At 51.4% G+C, this 13,717-nt stretch overlaps 1 protein-coding gene across 1 annotated transcript in view; it reads right to left on the bottom strand.

Moving 5' to 3' along the window:
- The window catches only part of FAM178B (family with sequence similarity 178 member B), a 104,261-nt gene that overhangs the window by 68,521 nt on the left and 22,023 nt on the right, over positions 1 to 13,717 (bottom strand). The window contains exons 6-7 of the mRNA XM_056129041.1: positions 6,818 to 6,923; positions 3,254 to 3,338 (exon numbers count right to left, since the gene is read on the bottom strand). Coding sequence (XP_055985016.1) covers positions 3,254 to 3,338; positions 6,818 to 6,923 — 191 coding nt within the window. The remainder of the gene's footprint in view (positions 1 to 3,253; positions 3,339 to 6,817; positions 6,924 to 13,717) is intronic.

Below are 13,717 nucleotides of genomic sequence, written 5' to 3'. Positions count from 1 at the left end.
TACTGAAGGGACAACCCCTGTGAAGAAGAATGCCAGTCTTCCCGAACATTCCATTACCTACATTCATCCAGGAGGTTCTTCTTCAGTAGTGACACTGCCAGCAGTTCTGGCGGTGGGGGACCACGCAGTGCCCGGGATTAAACTCAGGGCCTCACTTATGCTAGGCACCTACTTTCCCCGTTGAGATCCCCGGCCCCTCATCTGAGGACTTTAATGCATGACTTGTGCTGTTTCTAGTCTGGAAAAAGAAACCCCACCATACCCCAAAATTCCCACTAACCCAGGGCCACTCAGCTCCATCTTCCAGGGTGCATAGAAATCTATGAAGTGGGTACTCATGGGGGTCCCTTCACAATGAATTTCAAAGATCCATAAAATCAAGTTGTGATACGACAAGGGGTGATTCTGTTATGCCCTACCTGGGTGTGGGAAGGCCTGACCCTCCTTCCCCCTTTGGAGATCATTCAGGAGAGGAGCAGAGGAGCTCACAGTGCTTGGGAAGATCTGGATGGCTCGCATGGGTGAGTGAGTGCCCCGTGTATCCTGGTCTGGAGTCCCTGGCCTCATCCAGCCCGGGGGCAGCGCTTCTCTTTTTTAAGAGTCTGTCAGCCTGTCCCGCCGCCTCCTGTTTTCTAAATAAAACTATTTTCTTCCTGTTTTCTAAATAAAACTGTTTTCCTTCAGTGAAAGCCTAAACCTGACAGAGATGGGACTGAATGTTTTCTGTGAGGGGCATCACCGTGTCTCTGAGAATCTGCCCCCAATTCTGGCGGGATGGACCAGCTCCCACACCACAGCGCAGAGTCAGGGGGGCTCAGGGAAAGCTAGGTGGAAGGTCCAGGACCCGGGGCCTGCTAGTGACTCACGTCGGATCACCTCAGCTCTCCCCAGGCAGGAACCGGCTTTGATAAAGGTGGTTATACAAGACTGTTCCCCAGGGAGGTCCGGGAAAAATTGCGGCACCACAAACTTCAGGCAAGAGTGGCCACTTACACATACTCAGATGCCCCCTCAGGGCTGAAGAGAGAGGCCAGGCAATGTGGAAACGCATGCAAGCACGCACCTGGCTCCAGAGCCCTGCCTGGGGCTGTACAGGGATGGGCAGAGTGACCCACACCCGACACTGCTGACTAGCTTCCATTTAAGTTTAGACTGTGTCCTCAACTGGTGGCCTGGCCTCAGTTTCCACTTCGGTGCCTCCACTGCTGGATCCCAGCTCTTAGCTCTGGGTCTGTGTGATTTTAAATTGTTGTAAAAATATAGGTAACAAAACATCCCATTTTAACTATTTTAAGCGTCCAGTTCCTTCGAATTGTTATGCACTTGTTACCTAGTCTATTTCCAGCACCTTCTCACCATCCCAAATGGAAACTCTCCCCATTAAATACCAAGGGCCCATCCCACTAGTCCACTTTACCCAGACTCCTCCTAGGAATGGAATCCCAGTGTTTGTCCTTTTGTGAGGACTGAGAATAACGCCTCAAGGTTAATCTCTAACTTTAAGAATTTCCTTCCTTTTTTCCATTACCACAGGGCTACACCCAGTGATGATGGCAAATGGAGGTGTGGGGGCAGAAGGAAGGGGCTCCTGAGGCCAGTCCCTGTGATGTTCAGCTTGGAGTTTCAGGTTTGATGTTCAATGCCCAGTGGAGCTTGGGGTTCACAAAGACAACACCTGGCAGTGCTTCAAACATGGCAGGCAGTGCTGGGAATCAAACTCTGGGTTTCACGCATGGCAGACATGTATTCTACCACTTGAAACATATGCCTGGATGTCTTTCACTCTTAAGGCTAAGTAATATTCCATTTTGTTTACTGTTCCTGCATCAGCAGTGTCTGAGCTGTTGTGAAGTCTGCTATGAGCAAGTGTGTGCAACAATCTCCACTCAAATCCTGCCGCCTTTACTTCTGTGCATCAGGCCTTGGCCTTGCCCCGATCAGCTGGGATCCTAACTTTGAGCATGGAATTCCTAGGCCAGCTCTCCTCCTGTCAGGCAGGGAGTCCTCTACAGGCGGCACTCTCAGAGATAAACTCCAGGGCACAGAGCATCAGAGCAGAGCTACTTGGTGACTCGAGATAAGTACTGGGTCCCTCCTGATGGAGGAGTGTCAGGGATTGCAGCAAGAAGGGGAGGAGGGAGAGAGAAGGGGAGAGAGAGAGAGAGAGAGCTGTCCCCGCCCCTCCCCCCTGAAGGAGCGGCCACATACCACTGCATGGAGAAGAGCAGAGCTGGACAAGGGAGGCCTCTGTTCCCAAAAGGGCAGGCATGCTGCAGAGGCGGCCCAGCGGCCTGAAAGGGCAGCTCGGGCCACAGGGGCAGAGGTTAGGAAAAGAGAGAGGCCGTGGAGACTGGTACTATTCAGAGAACCTCAATTAGAGGGGTCTCAGCCTGGGGGTGCGGGCTGGAAAATGGAATGCTGTATTTGATAGATGGTGCCAGCGCAGGCAACTTAAGCTGGAGACACACTAACTAGAATTCAAAGGGCTGGGGGTGGGGGTGTCATGGTGCATCTTGGCCCTGTAACTTTGGCCTTCAGAGTTCGGTACTTTAATGGAGTCGTCAGACTCCAACCAGTGGCAAAGGCGAGACACCTAGGGCTCTCACCATCTGCAGTAAGTAACTTTAAACTGGTTACTTGATATTTTTTTGGTGCCTAAGTGTCTAGGCTCAGATCCCCAATGGTCATGCCTGGAGGATACAGCCATAAGAAAGGAAATTCACTGCTTCTGAATGTAAGGCATTTGGGATGACTTGAACACATCCCTTAAAGTCAGGACCAAGGCACAGACTGGAAGCTGCCATTCTAGTTTGTGCTAAATTCAGGGGCTCTTCTGACACCCCAGACACAAGACTACATAAGGCCTGATCCTCCGGTAGGGGAGTAAACCGTGCATGCACACAACACCTGAGTACACAGACAGACAGACAGACAGACAGACACACACACACACACACACACACACACACACATTCTGAGCCTAGGAGCTTTCTGGATATGAATACAAATGCTCCTGAACTCTCCCGGGGACTCTCAATATAATTTTTCTATGCAGAGAATTCCCCTTACAGTCTGTTCAGGGATTTGGCCAGAGTGCGACATGGATCAGAGACCAGATCCAGGTGTCATGGAGCCTGCAGGCTTAGCCATGTACCACTGCCCGAGCCAGAGCTGGGGCCAGCTGGCACCATGGCCCCACGTGCTGCTCGCACCGGCTCTGAGCACAGTCACCACATTACACCCCAGCACTGACCGGTATGACGGAAGAGCTCATCCACACTGAGATCCCACAGCAGATCAAAGGCCCGTGAAGAAGTTTCTGGAGGCCATGTCAGCAGCTAGAAGGAAAGGGTGGAAAAGGTTAGCTGGCTCATTTCCATGAAGAAATAGTAGTGAACTTTTCTTACTCATATTCAATCACTTCATTTAACCCTCACAAACCCCTGTGGCAATCATTATTATCATATGACTGATGAGGAAATCAATTCTAGTTCCCCTGTGTCACACAGCATGTAAGTAAGTAGCAAAGCCAGGATTTGAGCCCAGATCTGTAGAACTTAAAATCTCTTACTCTATTCTACCTCATATTGGAGTCTTGATTTCAAGACACCAGAACTTGGCCTTCTTCCTCCTTTCATACTTTTTTTTCTTTTGGGGGTTGGGGTCACACCTGGCAATACTCAGGGGTTACTCTTGGCTCTGCACTCAGGGATTATTCCTGGCAGGCTCAGGCGACTACATGGGATGTAAAGGACAGCACCCAGGTTGGCAGTGTGTAAGGCAAATGCCCTACCTGCTGTATTACCGCTCTATCTGCTCCTTTTGTGCATCATCCTACCTGAATACTTGATTATTTCCCAATAAGACCATGAACTCAATGAGAGCAAGTGCTACCATCCTGTTTACCCCCTACCAAGGCTCACACTAGGGCTTCAATATGAACGGATATAAATCATGAGCATCAAGGCCAAAGCTTTTTGCTATCCACTCCATCTACTCTGCTCATGCCCTCCCGAGATGGGGGGTGGGATGGGACAACTGGCAAGGCAAATGCTCCTTAAAGAGAAACAGTGTAATGAGGGCTGGAGAGACAGTACAGTAGGTAGGGCGCTGTGGCATCCATCTGTTGTATCCCACCTGGTCTCCCAAGTCCACCAGGACTGATCCCTGAGCACAGGGCTAGGACTAAGCCCTGAGCTGCTCTGAATGTCCCAGGCAGAAAAAGGAGTAAGGACCTAGACCACCTCTAACCTTCAGCCCTGCTTATTGAGCAAAACTTAAAGAAGCCCGAGTCTCAGTTGCTTCCATCTTGTCTTGAACATGAATAGACTACCCTGCTCTCAGAGTTCCCTATTCCCCCTGCAGATTCCAAACTCTGAGCCAGGCATGAGCCCATCCTATGGAAGCGTAAGTTTCACTCAGCCATCATTTCACTAGCACTGCTCACTCTCAAAGGGAGTTAGAAGGTCAGAGAGAGGGCCTCCTTGCATGCAGCAGACCCAGGTTCAATCCCCCAGCACCCCACATGGTGAGCCTGAGCCTGCCAGGAATGATCCCTGAGAGCAGAGCCCAGGAGTCAGCCCTGAGCACTGCCGGGTGAGGAAACAGTGGGATGAGCAAAGTGAACAGTCCTCTAGACCAGGATTCATGCGAGCCACCAGCAGCTCTGGGGACCTACTATAGCTGCCTTTCACTGTGGGGGTGGGGCACAGAACCCCTGTGAGGCCGGTCAAGCAGTACTTCTTGGCTATGGGACCCCAGGAGCAGTGAGGCAGAGTCTTCCTTCCTGTCCTGGAGCCCCGCCACACCCTGCGGCCCCAGCAAGCACCCACAACCACCCGCTGTTTTTTTTCCCCAAGGTGTGTCACACATGTGCTCCTCCATGGAGCCTCATCCGACTAACACCGCCAGCTCTGTCAGAGTCCCCTCCCAGGCAGAGATAGCCCCCAGGGCCATCCCCAAGCATTTTTAACAAGCAGTATGAGGGTATGGACACTGAGCACCAAGACCACCCTCCATGTACCCCTGCCCCCCTTTCCCAGGTCCTGTCCCGAGTGCTGAGCAGTTCTCCAAGGATGTATGAGTGCAGGAATGAATACATTCCACTGGGGCTCCAGGAAGGAAAACCAAACCCTCGGAAGTAGCTAAGTCCATCCTGCTGAGGCCTGTGGAGTGACCACGTGAGGGACCCAGCCAGGCTGACATCAGCCCTAGCCTGTCCTTCCCTCTGGAGACGACAACACTGGGCAATCTTGCCCTTCACTGATCTGCCTGCAACTTCGTGTGTATATGTGTGTGTTGTGGGGAGAGGAGGGGCTCTCAATTTGTCCCTCCTCCAGATGAACCACATTCTTTCTAGATCATGCCCCAGACTGGACAGATCAAGGGAAGTGGGGTGAGGCCCAGAGGACAAAGAAACTCCCAGGATTTCCTCATTTAACCTTCAAGTGGGACTGTGGGCGCCAGGGCACAGGCTCAGGCCCTGCTCTGGAGCTGACCTTCAAACACTTGTCCAAGGTCCCCAGGCGTGAATGGCAATGCTGGTCTCACACCTGTGAGTCACTGTGACACACTGTGACAGTGTCAGGCACTGGGATAGCTCCATGCACTGTGGGGGTCACACAAGAACCCTCTGTGGGTGACATCTCAGATGAGTGCTTTGTGCCTCTAATCCGCATTCCCCCCACCCCCCCGCCCCTTGTGAATCTGTCATATCCCGTGCAAGGAGCAAAGGGAAGTTGCCTGGACAGGGCATAGAATAATGAGCACACTGTTCCCTGCCAGCAACCCCCCACCCCCACCTCATGGGGCCAGGGCAAGAACCACAGACCAGAGCACTGGAGGGCTTAGGGGGCTGATGTGTTTTGGTGGTAGGGAGGAACTGGAGGAATCCTAGAGGGAAGGAGTGGACCCACTTACTCAGGAGGCAGCCAGGCAGCAGGTGGGGGAGAACCTGAACAATAACCCCAATATGACACCTGTATTATTATTTTGTTTTGGGGCCACACCCAACCATTTACAGGGCTTTCTATTGGCTCTGAGCTCAGGGATCACTCCTGCCAGGGCTCTGGGGACCATTTGGGATACTGGGGATTGAGGCCAGCCCAGGGGGATTGAGCCCAGGGTCAGTCATGTGCAAGGCAAGTGCCCTACCCGCTTAACTATCGCTCTGGTCCCTGGCAGCTCTGATTTATAGCTGGGAGTCCTGGCTCCAACTGGCAGGAACAGGACCAGCTGGGAACTTGTGAACGGTGTGTCCCTGGGCAGGGATGGTTCTTGCTGGGGGTCAAGGCTGGCAAGCCCATACTTCACATTCAGATCATAGCAACTGATTGCAGGACTACCCTGCAGGCTTCTAACTTTCTGAGACCAAAGATTCCACACCCCAGGGTGAAAATGTCTCCCCCACCCAGGGCAAAATGCTCCCACAGCAATCAGAAGGAAAGATGCTGTGCAGAATCCTGTGATGAATTCTCTGCTGCCCCACAGCAGGAAGCAAAAACCCAAACACTGAGCACCTCGGTTCTCAAGGCACAAAAGCCTGGACTTCTGTCACAGCCCATGAGCGCCTGTGAGGCGGCCACAGGTCGGCACCTGTGACTTGGGAGATGGCATGAGCTTTGGACACTGGAATCCTGAGAAGCACAATCTGAAACAATGTTGATTCTGGTGGCACTGGAGATGTCCTGGTGACCAGCCTCCCTCCCTCTCTCTGGGACAAACCAAGAAGTACCTGAGGCCAGAAGCAGGAAAGGAACAACCCCTTCTGCCCAGGAAACTGGCTCAAGACCCCGAGTGGCAGGCCTGTGGTCCTCACCTGGAACAGCCACTGCAGCAGGGGCAGTGGGTGATGGGGAGTGTCCAGGTAGATGGTGCTCAGAAGGCCATTGCACAGATAGGACAGCTGCTGGGCCGGCGGGGATCTGTGTGGACAGAGATGGGGGTTAGGGCAGACCTTAGGGCAGCCCTCTTCCTTGACATGTCCGTTTCAGCAAACTGGGGGGATTTTCACAGTTCAGCTTCACTGGGTCTCGAAAACACATCAGAGGCCACTATGGACAAAAAAGCTTTTAGAGTCTGATGCAAGCTGCTGTTGGGAAGGAGAACCCCAGCCCAACCCCCCATGCCCGGCAGAACGCCTGCTGCTGTGAGCAGGTGCTCCAGTGCTTTAAACACACCTGGGCGCACACTGCGTGCTTTCCACCATCACACAGGGAAGCCGAGGCTCTTAGCAGACTTGAGAATAGGATCTGTGCGGAGCTGAGGAGACCCAGGGCTCACACTCCCTAGCCCAGGGCTCCTGCTGCAGCAGGCAGACAGAATTACCCACAGGGCCATCCAGGGCCAGCGTCTGGGGTCCGGTTACACAGAGCATTTCTGCCCAGTCTTGTGTTTTTCCGAAACAAAGGGGACACCTGAGAAGATGGGAAAATAAGAGAAAGGGGCCCAGAAGAGGGAAATCTGGGAAGGAAAGCACCCCTGCGGGCGCCATGCAGTGGCTGGTTCTGAGCTCTCCCCCCAGGCTCATAGACATCCCGACATCCCTCCCCCTCCAGGGCACTGGCATGGAGCAGCTTTTCTATCAGGCCCCTGACCGGACAAGCGGAAACACTGTGTGCTCTAAGGACCTCACTGGGGGATGTCTCGGCTCCCCTCCCTGTCCTCCTGCTCATTCCCCAGGAGACTGGGGGTGGGGGTAAAATTCTTTCTCCTGTCCTGTGCTTTTCAACCTTTTGATTCCTCTAGACAGCTGAAAACCAAGCCTAGACACTCCACAGGTCAATAAATATGGATTCCAGAAAATAAAAAAGTAATTTCGTATCTATCCATACTCAGGGATTACTCTTGGTGGCGCTCAAGGAACCATATGTGGTGCTGATGATGCGACTGAAGGCATGAGTCCTGCCTGCTGTACTGGGGCTTCGATGTCTGTTCTTTGTGATGGCCAAATCCATTTGGAGAACATGGCTGACAACACTTAAAGCATGATTCTAAAGAGAAATTTCCTCCATCAACCCCACCTTCTTTTCTATTTATTTATATTTCTGGTTTTGGGGTCACACCCAGCGGTGCTCAGGGGTTACTCCTGACTCTGTGCTCAGGAATTACTCCTGGCATGCTCAGGGGTCCATATGGGGTACCATGGATCCAACTCAGGTTGGCTGTGTGCAAGGCAAACACCCTCTGCTGAACTATCGCTCTGGCCCCTCAATCTTCTTTTTTAAAAAGACACATTTTACCCTGCCAGGAACGAAATGCTCCAAATCAAAGATTCTCCTCAGAGCCAAGTTACTGTCTCCGTGAGTATGTCCAGGCAATTACAAACTATATTTCTTCCCCAAATTATTTAAGTTCAGAGGAAAAAGCGGCTTTGTTCCTGTTTGTGACGCTGACTGCTTTGAAACAGACCTTTATTTGTACGTGTAAGTACGGGTGCGCCCCACGCGCCCAGTCATGCTCATTTGCTCACACGCTGACTGGGGATACAAGCGTGGATCAAGAACATTCGCCCAAGTGGAAACAGGGCCAAACAAACTACGTCTGGGAGGTCTCCAGACCCGGCAGGACCTGTGAGGGACCACGCAGCAGGGTGCTGCCACTACAGGGAATCAGAGGAGACTCTGCCCTTGGCCCCGTGCTTGGGGAACCCCGCCAGTTCCTCGGTGGGGGAATTGACTGTACAAGCCCCTGCCGGCTCTGATGAGCACATTCCCAACGGCTGCTCACAGGAGAGACACCCCAGGGTTGCCACGTCTCCCTTCTGCTCCACCAGCCCTGCAGCTCAGTTTCTGCCAAAGAAAGGATGCCTGCCTTCGAGTGGCTGCCATGAAGCTGGGTTTAATTTGCAGGACCAGAAGGGAGAGGCAGGCAAAAACGGCCCGGTCCAGCTGTGCCTTGAAGCCCACAGCTTTCCAGGAATCCTGAGCCTGCAGTTCGAGGGGCTGCGAGGAATCTTCCGCTCAGGCTGCCTCAAAAGCCCAGTATGGGTGTGAGCGTCCAGAGCAGGCCTGTGTCACCTCGCCTCTGCTCAGAGGCCCACCAGAGCTCTCCAAAGCATGAGGGTGGGGAAAGGCCAGACCAATAACAGAAGCCACCTCTACCGGGTAGAAGGGTGGGGATAGATGCTCTCTGAGGTAGAAGGGAAAGCCTCCCCCTCTGTCAGCATGAAGAGGTGGGACGTGGGTGTGTGGATTTGTGTGTGTGTTGAAAACTCAAGAATCTCAGCTGTTACAAAAACCCATGTTTCATGTACAAATCAAGAATTCTGACCTGTGGCACAGCCAACACTATGGTCAGAAGTTATCCCAAGAATGCCAGTCAACAAAATGGGAGTGTCCGAGACTCCACTGGCAGAAGATACCATGCAGGCCTGGCCCAGCATGAAATCCCAGCTGTCAGCCCTAAGGCTCCTGGGGAGGGAAGGATAGAAGAGAGGAAGGAAGAGAAAAGGATAAAAGTGGAGGGGAGAGGAGACAAGTGAGGAGGAGAAAAGGGGAGGGGAGGGGAAGGAGAGGAAGGGAAAGGAGGGGATGGAAGGAAGGAGAGGGTTCAACCCAGCCACAGCCATCAGAATACTACAAATCCCCAGGCACCATGGCAAGGACAGTGCCACAGGAACAGAAGGCAGGAAGCGGGGACATTAGCCAGAAAGAAAATCACACAAGACAAGTGGACCCTGTGTGGGTCAGCGTGCTGGACTCCGGGGCAGAGTCCGACCTACTTGGACTCCGGGATTCTGACAATGCCCGAGGTAGGCTCCTCCAGGCTCCCTCCTCTTCCACTTTTCCACGGGCAGCGGTCCCAGAGGGCAAAGTCTCTGAATGCCCTGGGAATCCCAAGTGATGGCAGAGGGATAAACACCCAGTGTAGTTATTTATAAAGTGTCCCTGTCTGTGCCTTTGCCAAGTGGCTCAAATGGAGCTGAGGAGAATGTCGAGGAAGAAGGAACTCAGAAAGGACAGTGCTTGCTTCCTGCTCCTTCTCTGGTCCTTCCTTTCCTTTGTTTGAAGATAATGGAGCACAGCCTGAGTCAGAGGCCCAGGGGCCCAGCTACCACCCAGCTGGCTGCTTCCGGGGCTCTTTATTTTTGGGGGCAGCTGTGGCCAGCTGGGTGACTCAGCCCTGTGAGTGCTGGGGTTCTTTCGCGCAGCTTCACCCCTGCCACACCAGGAGGCGGCGGCAGAAGCACAGGCGCTGCTCCATGGCAGGGGTGGTGCTCAGCACTCGGTGCTCAGGGCTGACATGGGATCTTACCCCACTCGTGTGGGGAGAAACAGAATGCGAGAACCTCTGACTTCCCACAACAAAGGGGAATCATGTGATTCCAGAGATCCTAGCAGCACCCCCTTATCCTTGGGGGGTCTCTGGGATGATGTGAAAAATTCAGCGGACTGCTTCCTCCTCCAGCGCTCACTCCTGCCTCCAAGCCACCCGTGGAAAAAGTTCAGACCTGTCTCAAGGCCACATGCCCAGAGGGCGAAGGAGAGTGGCCCTTCAGGTAAACTCCATTCCAAGGGCTGTGCGGACCAACCTGGAGTTGCTGCCTGCCTGCCCTGTGATCAGAGACCAGCCTGGCCCAGATTTCCCACTCTGTCCCAGAGATAATGTCCCCCAGGCCCCTTCAGAGAAGGGTAAAGTGAATGAATCTTGTCAAGAGGGATTTGTTTTTTCAGTTGCATTCACTTTTTCTACCCTCTAATGATATAAATGTACATTTTCATTATAGAAAACTTAGAAAATACAGGGTGGCAGGATGAGGATAATAAAATGATATGCACTCTCCCAAAGTATTAACTTTTTGTAAGAAGAACTTGAACCAGACTGCTTTTTGAGAGATCAAGTAACCTTTTCTTCTTCCTCAATTTTCCTGTTTCCGGCCGAACACAAGGGGATAATTATTGAACTCTGATGAGTATTCCCACTCTGGTGTCTGCAGTCAGAGTCCTTGGCACAAACAGGAAATAAAAGAGGACCAGAGGCTAAGTGGTGACTTCAGGAAGTGGCCCTTCCCCCACTGCATGGTGGGGGTCTCCTGATCCCACCCAGCACAGTGCAATAGGCACCCTTCCAGAAAGCCCCACAGCTGGGAGGGGCTGGCAACACCCAGGGCCCTGCACTTCATGAGCACCAGTTGAAGGAGGCGGGTCGGAATCTCGAGCTTCAGGGAAGCTTGCTGACCACCTGGTCCCACTTGGCAAGCCATAATGATCACCGGTCCCCGTTCTGTGCTGGGGACCATGTCATCTGTCACACATTTCCTGGCAGCCTTCGTCCAGGACAGAAAATCTGCTGTCGGCACACATCACTGACCAGAGCTTAGCAAGTGCTTCCTTTCTCTTCTTCTGCCACCCCATGCCTAGTGCCTACCAGGTCTACTCCAACCCGCTCACTTTTCCAGCTCCACTCTTGCTTCTTTTGCCTTCATTCCTTTTCTTTCCCTCATTCCTCATCTCACTCTACCACTGTGTGTGTGGTGGTGGTGGGGGGGGGGGGGGAGGGTTAGGCCACACCTAGCAAGATTCAGGGCAAGTGCTCTGCCCCAAGTGTTCACTTCTTGCCCACTCTTTTTTTTTTTTCCTTTTCTAAAGTTCTCGGGCCACATCTGGTATTGCTCAGAGCTTACTCCTGAATCTGTACTCAGGAATCACTCCTGGTACTTGGGGACCATATGAGATGCCAGGGATCAAACCAAAGGTGGCCACGTGCAAGGCCTGCTGCACTCTCTCTGGCCCTCTGGCCCCTCATTTCCTCATCTCTTGTGTTCAGATTACTCATTACTCACTCACATTCACCCACTCTGACCCTGTCCTCTCACAGCACATCTGGATATCCAATCCTGACCTCCAGACAAATATTTACACACAAAGATATTGTCCACCACAATGTTTAGAGTAAGAAAAAGTTGAAAATAACCTACATGTCAAGAAAAGTAAAGAAAAGGATTAAATATCTTGGGGCACAAATGTCATGCAATATTTCACTATTTCTATTAACTAGCTAACTACACTGCCTTAACCTTGTAAAGATACTGATTTGAAAATATCAAAAACAAAACAAAACAAAACACAAGTCAGAGTCCTGAGTGAAAGTACAGTGAGAAGTCTACCTTGCATGTGGCTGACTGTAGATTGATCCCCCAACATCCCATGTGGTCCTCAATTCACCACAAGAAGTGCTTCCTGAGTTCAGAGTCAGTAGTAAACCCTGAGCATCCCTGGGTGTGGCCTCCAAATTAAAAATAAAATAAACACAAAATGGGGGCTGGAGAGAATAGTATAGGGTTTATTCCTCAGCACCATATACACATGTGTGTGGCTGTACACACACACACACACACACACACACACACACACACAAATAATCCTGAGGGGATAGTGTTGTATGCAAGAGAAGAGTTGAAGTAGGATTCATTTTGAGTTGTCAATTGTTGAATCTAGGTGATGAGTATATGAGTTATACTGTTTCCACTATCTTTGTGCAAGCTGAAAATGTTTCATGATTAAAAAGTTAAAAAGAAAGAAAGAAAACAAACAAACACTGTCCTCCTGTTGTTCATCGATTTGCTCAAGCGGGTCCAGTAACATCTCCATTTTTTTGAGACTTGTTGTTACTGTGTTTGGCATACTGAATACGTCGTGGGTAGCTTGCCAGGCTTTGCCGCATGGGTAGATACTCTCGGTAGCTTGCCAGGTTCTCTGAGAGGGGTGGAGGAATCGAACCCGGCTCGGCAGGGCTGGCTTCATGCAAGGCAAACGCCCTACCGCTGTGCTATCGCTCCAGCCCGTAAGAAAAATGTTATTTTTTTTCTATTATGAAATAAGGGGCCAGAGAGCTAGCATAGGACAAGGAACTTGCCTTGCATGCTGCTGATCTCAGTTCTTTCTCTGGAACTCTGTATAGTCCCCTGAACACTTCCAGGAGTGATCCCTGAGTGCAGAGTCAGAAGTAAGTAATGAGCACAACTAGGCCTGGCAACCCAAACCGAAATGAAAGAAGGTGAAGTTAGTCAAAAATCCAACTATAAATAACTTTGAAACTCATGGTGCTTTAATAAAATAAAATTATGGGAAAAAATAAGATGAAGTTAAGATAAATTAAATCGACATAAAAAGCCCAGAATGGGGCCAGAGAGATAGTACAGGGAGTAAGCTATGTATTCGGCTAAGCCAGCCCCACATAAGCCTTCTTCCCGCTACACCCAGAACTACTAGGAGTCACCCTTGAACACAGAGTCAGGAGTACCTGCACACCGCTGACTGTGGCACCAAAACCAAAAGTAAAAGCCGAGAATTGACTGGAAAAGAGAAGAAGATTCCTGTGTTGGAATCCTTACCTAAACTTTGTGCTCATATGTGGAGGGGTGGGCCAAAGACCCTCTCCAAACTAGGGGCTCCAAAGCCAGCAGGACGCTACCTGAGTGAGCGTCCAGTAAATGCTCAGCCACGGCCTGAACCCTGTAGGCCTATACTCTCGTAGATATGAGAACTCACAATTGCAACTGTTGAGTACTGTGACAGAGCTTCATAAAATCTCCTTAAAAGCCACACAGCAGTCACATTGATAAGGGTGGTGGGTTCACTTTTAGAGAAAAGGAAATGGCTGCTGTCCTAATGCTGCAGCAGGTGACCCTGTGGCAGAAGACAAACTTTTCCCTGGTAGCATCACACATGTAGAGGAAGAGGGCAGTATAGTATCTTGAACATGGAGAAGAAAGTGA

Source organism: Sorex fumeus, unplaced genomic scaffold (assembly GCF_029834395.1).
Source record: "Sorex fumeus unplaced genomic scaffold, SorFum_2.1 ptg000006l, whole genome shotgun sequence".
Lineage (NCBI taxonomy): Eukaryota > Metazoa > Chordata > Mammalia > Eulipotyphla > Soricidae > Sorex > Sorex fumeus.
This window is presented reverse-complemented; position numbering and strand designations above follow the sequence as displayed.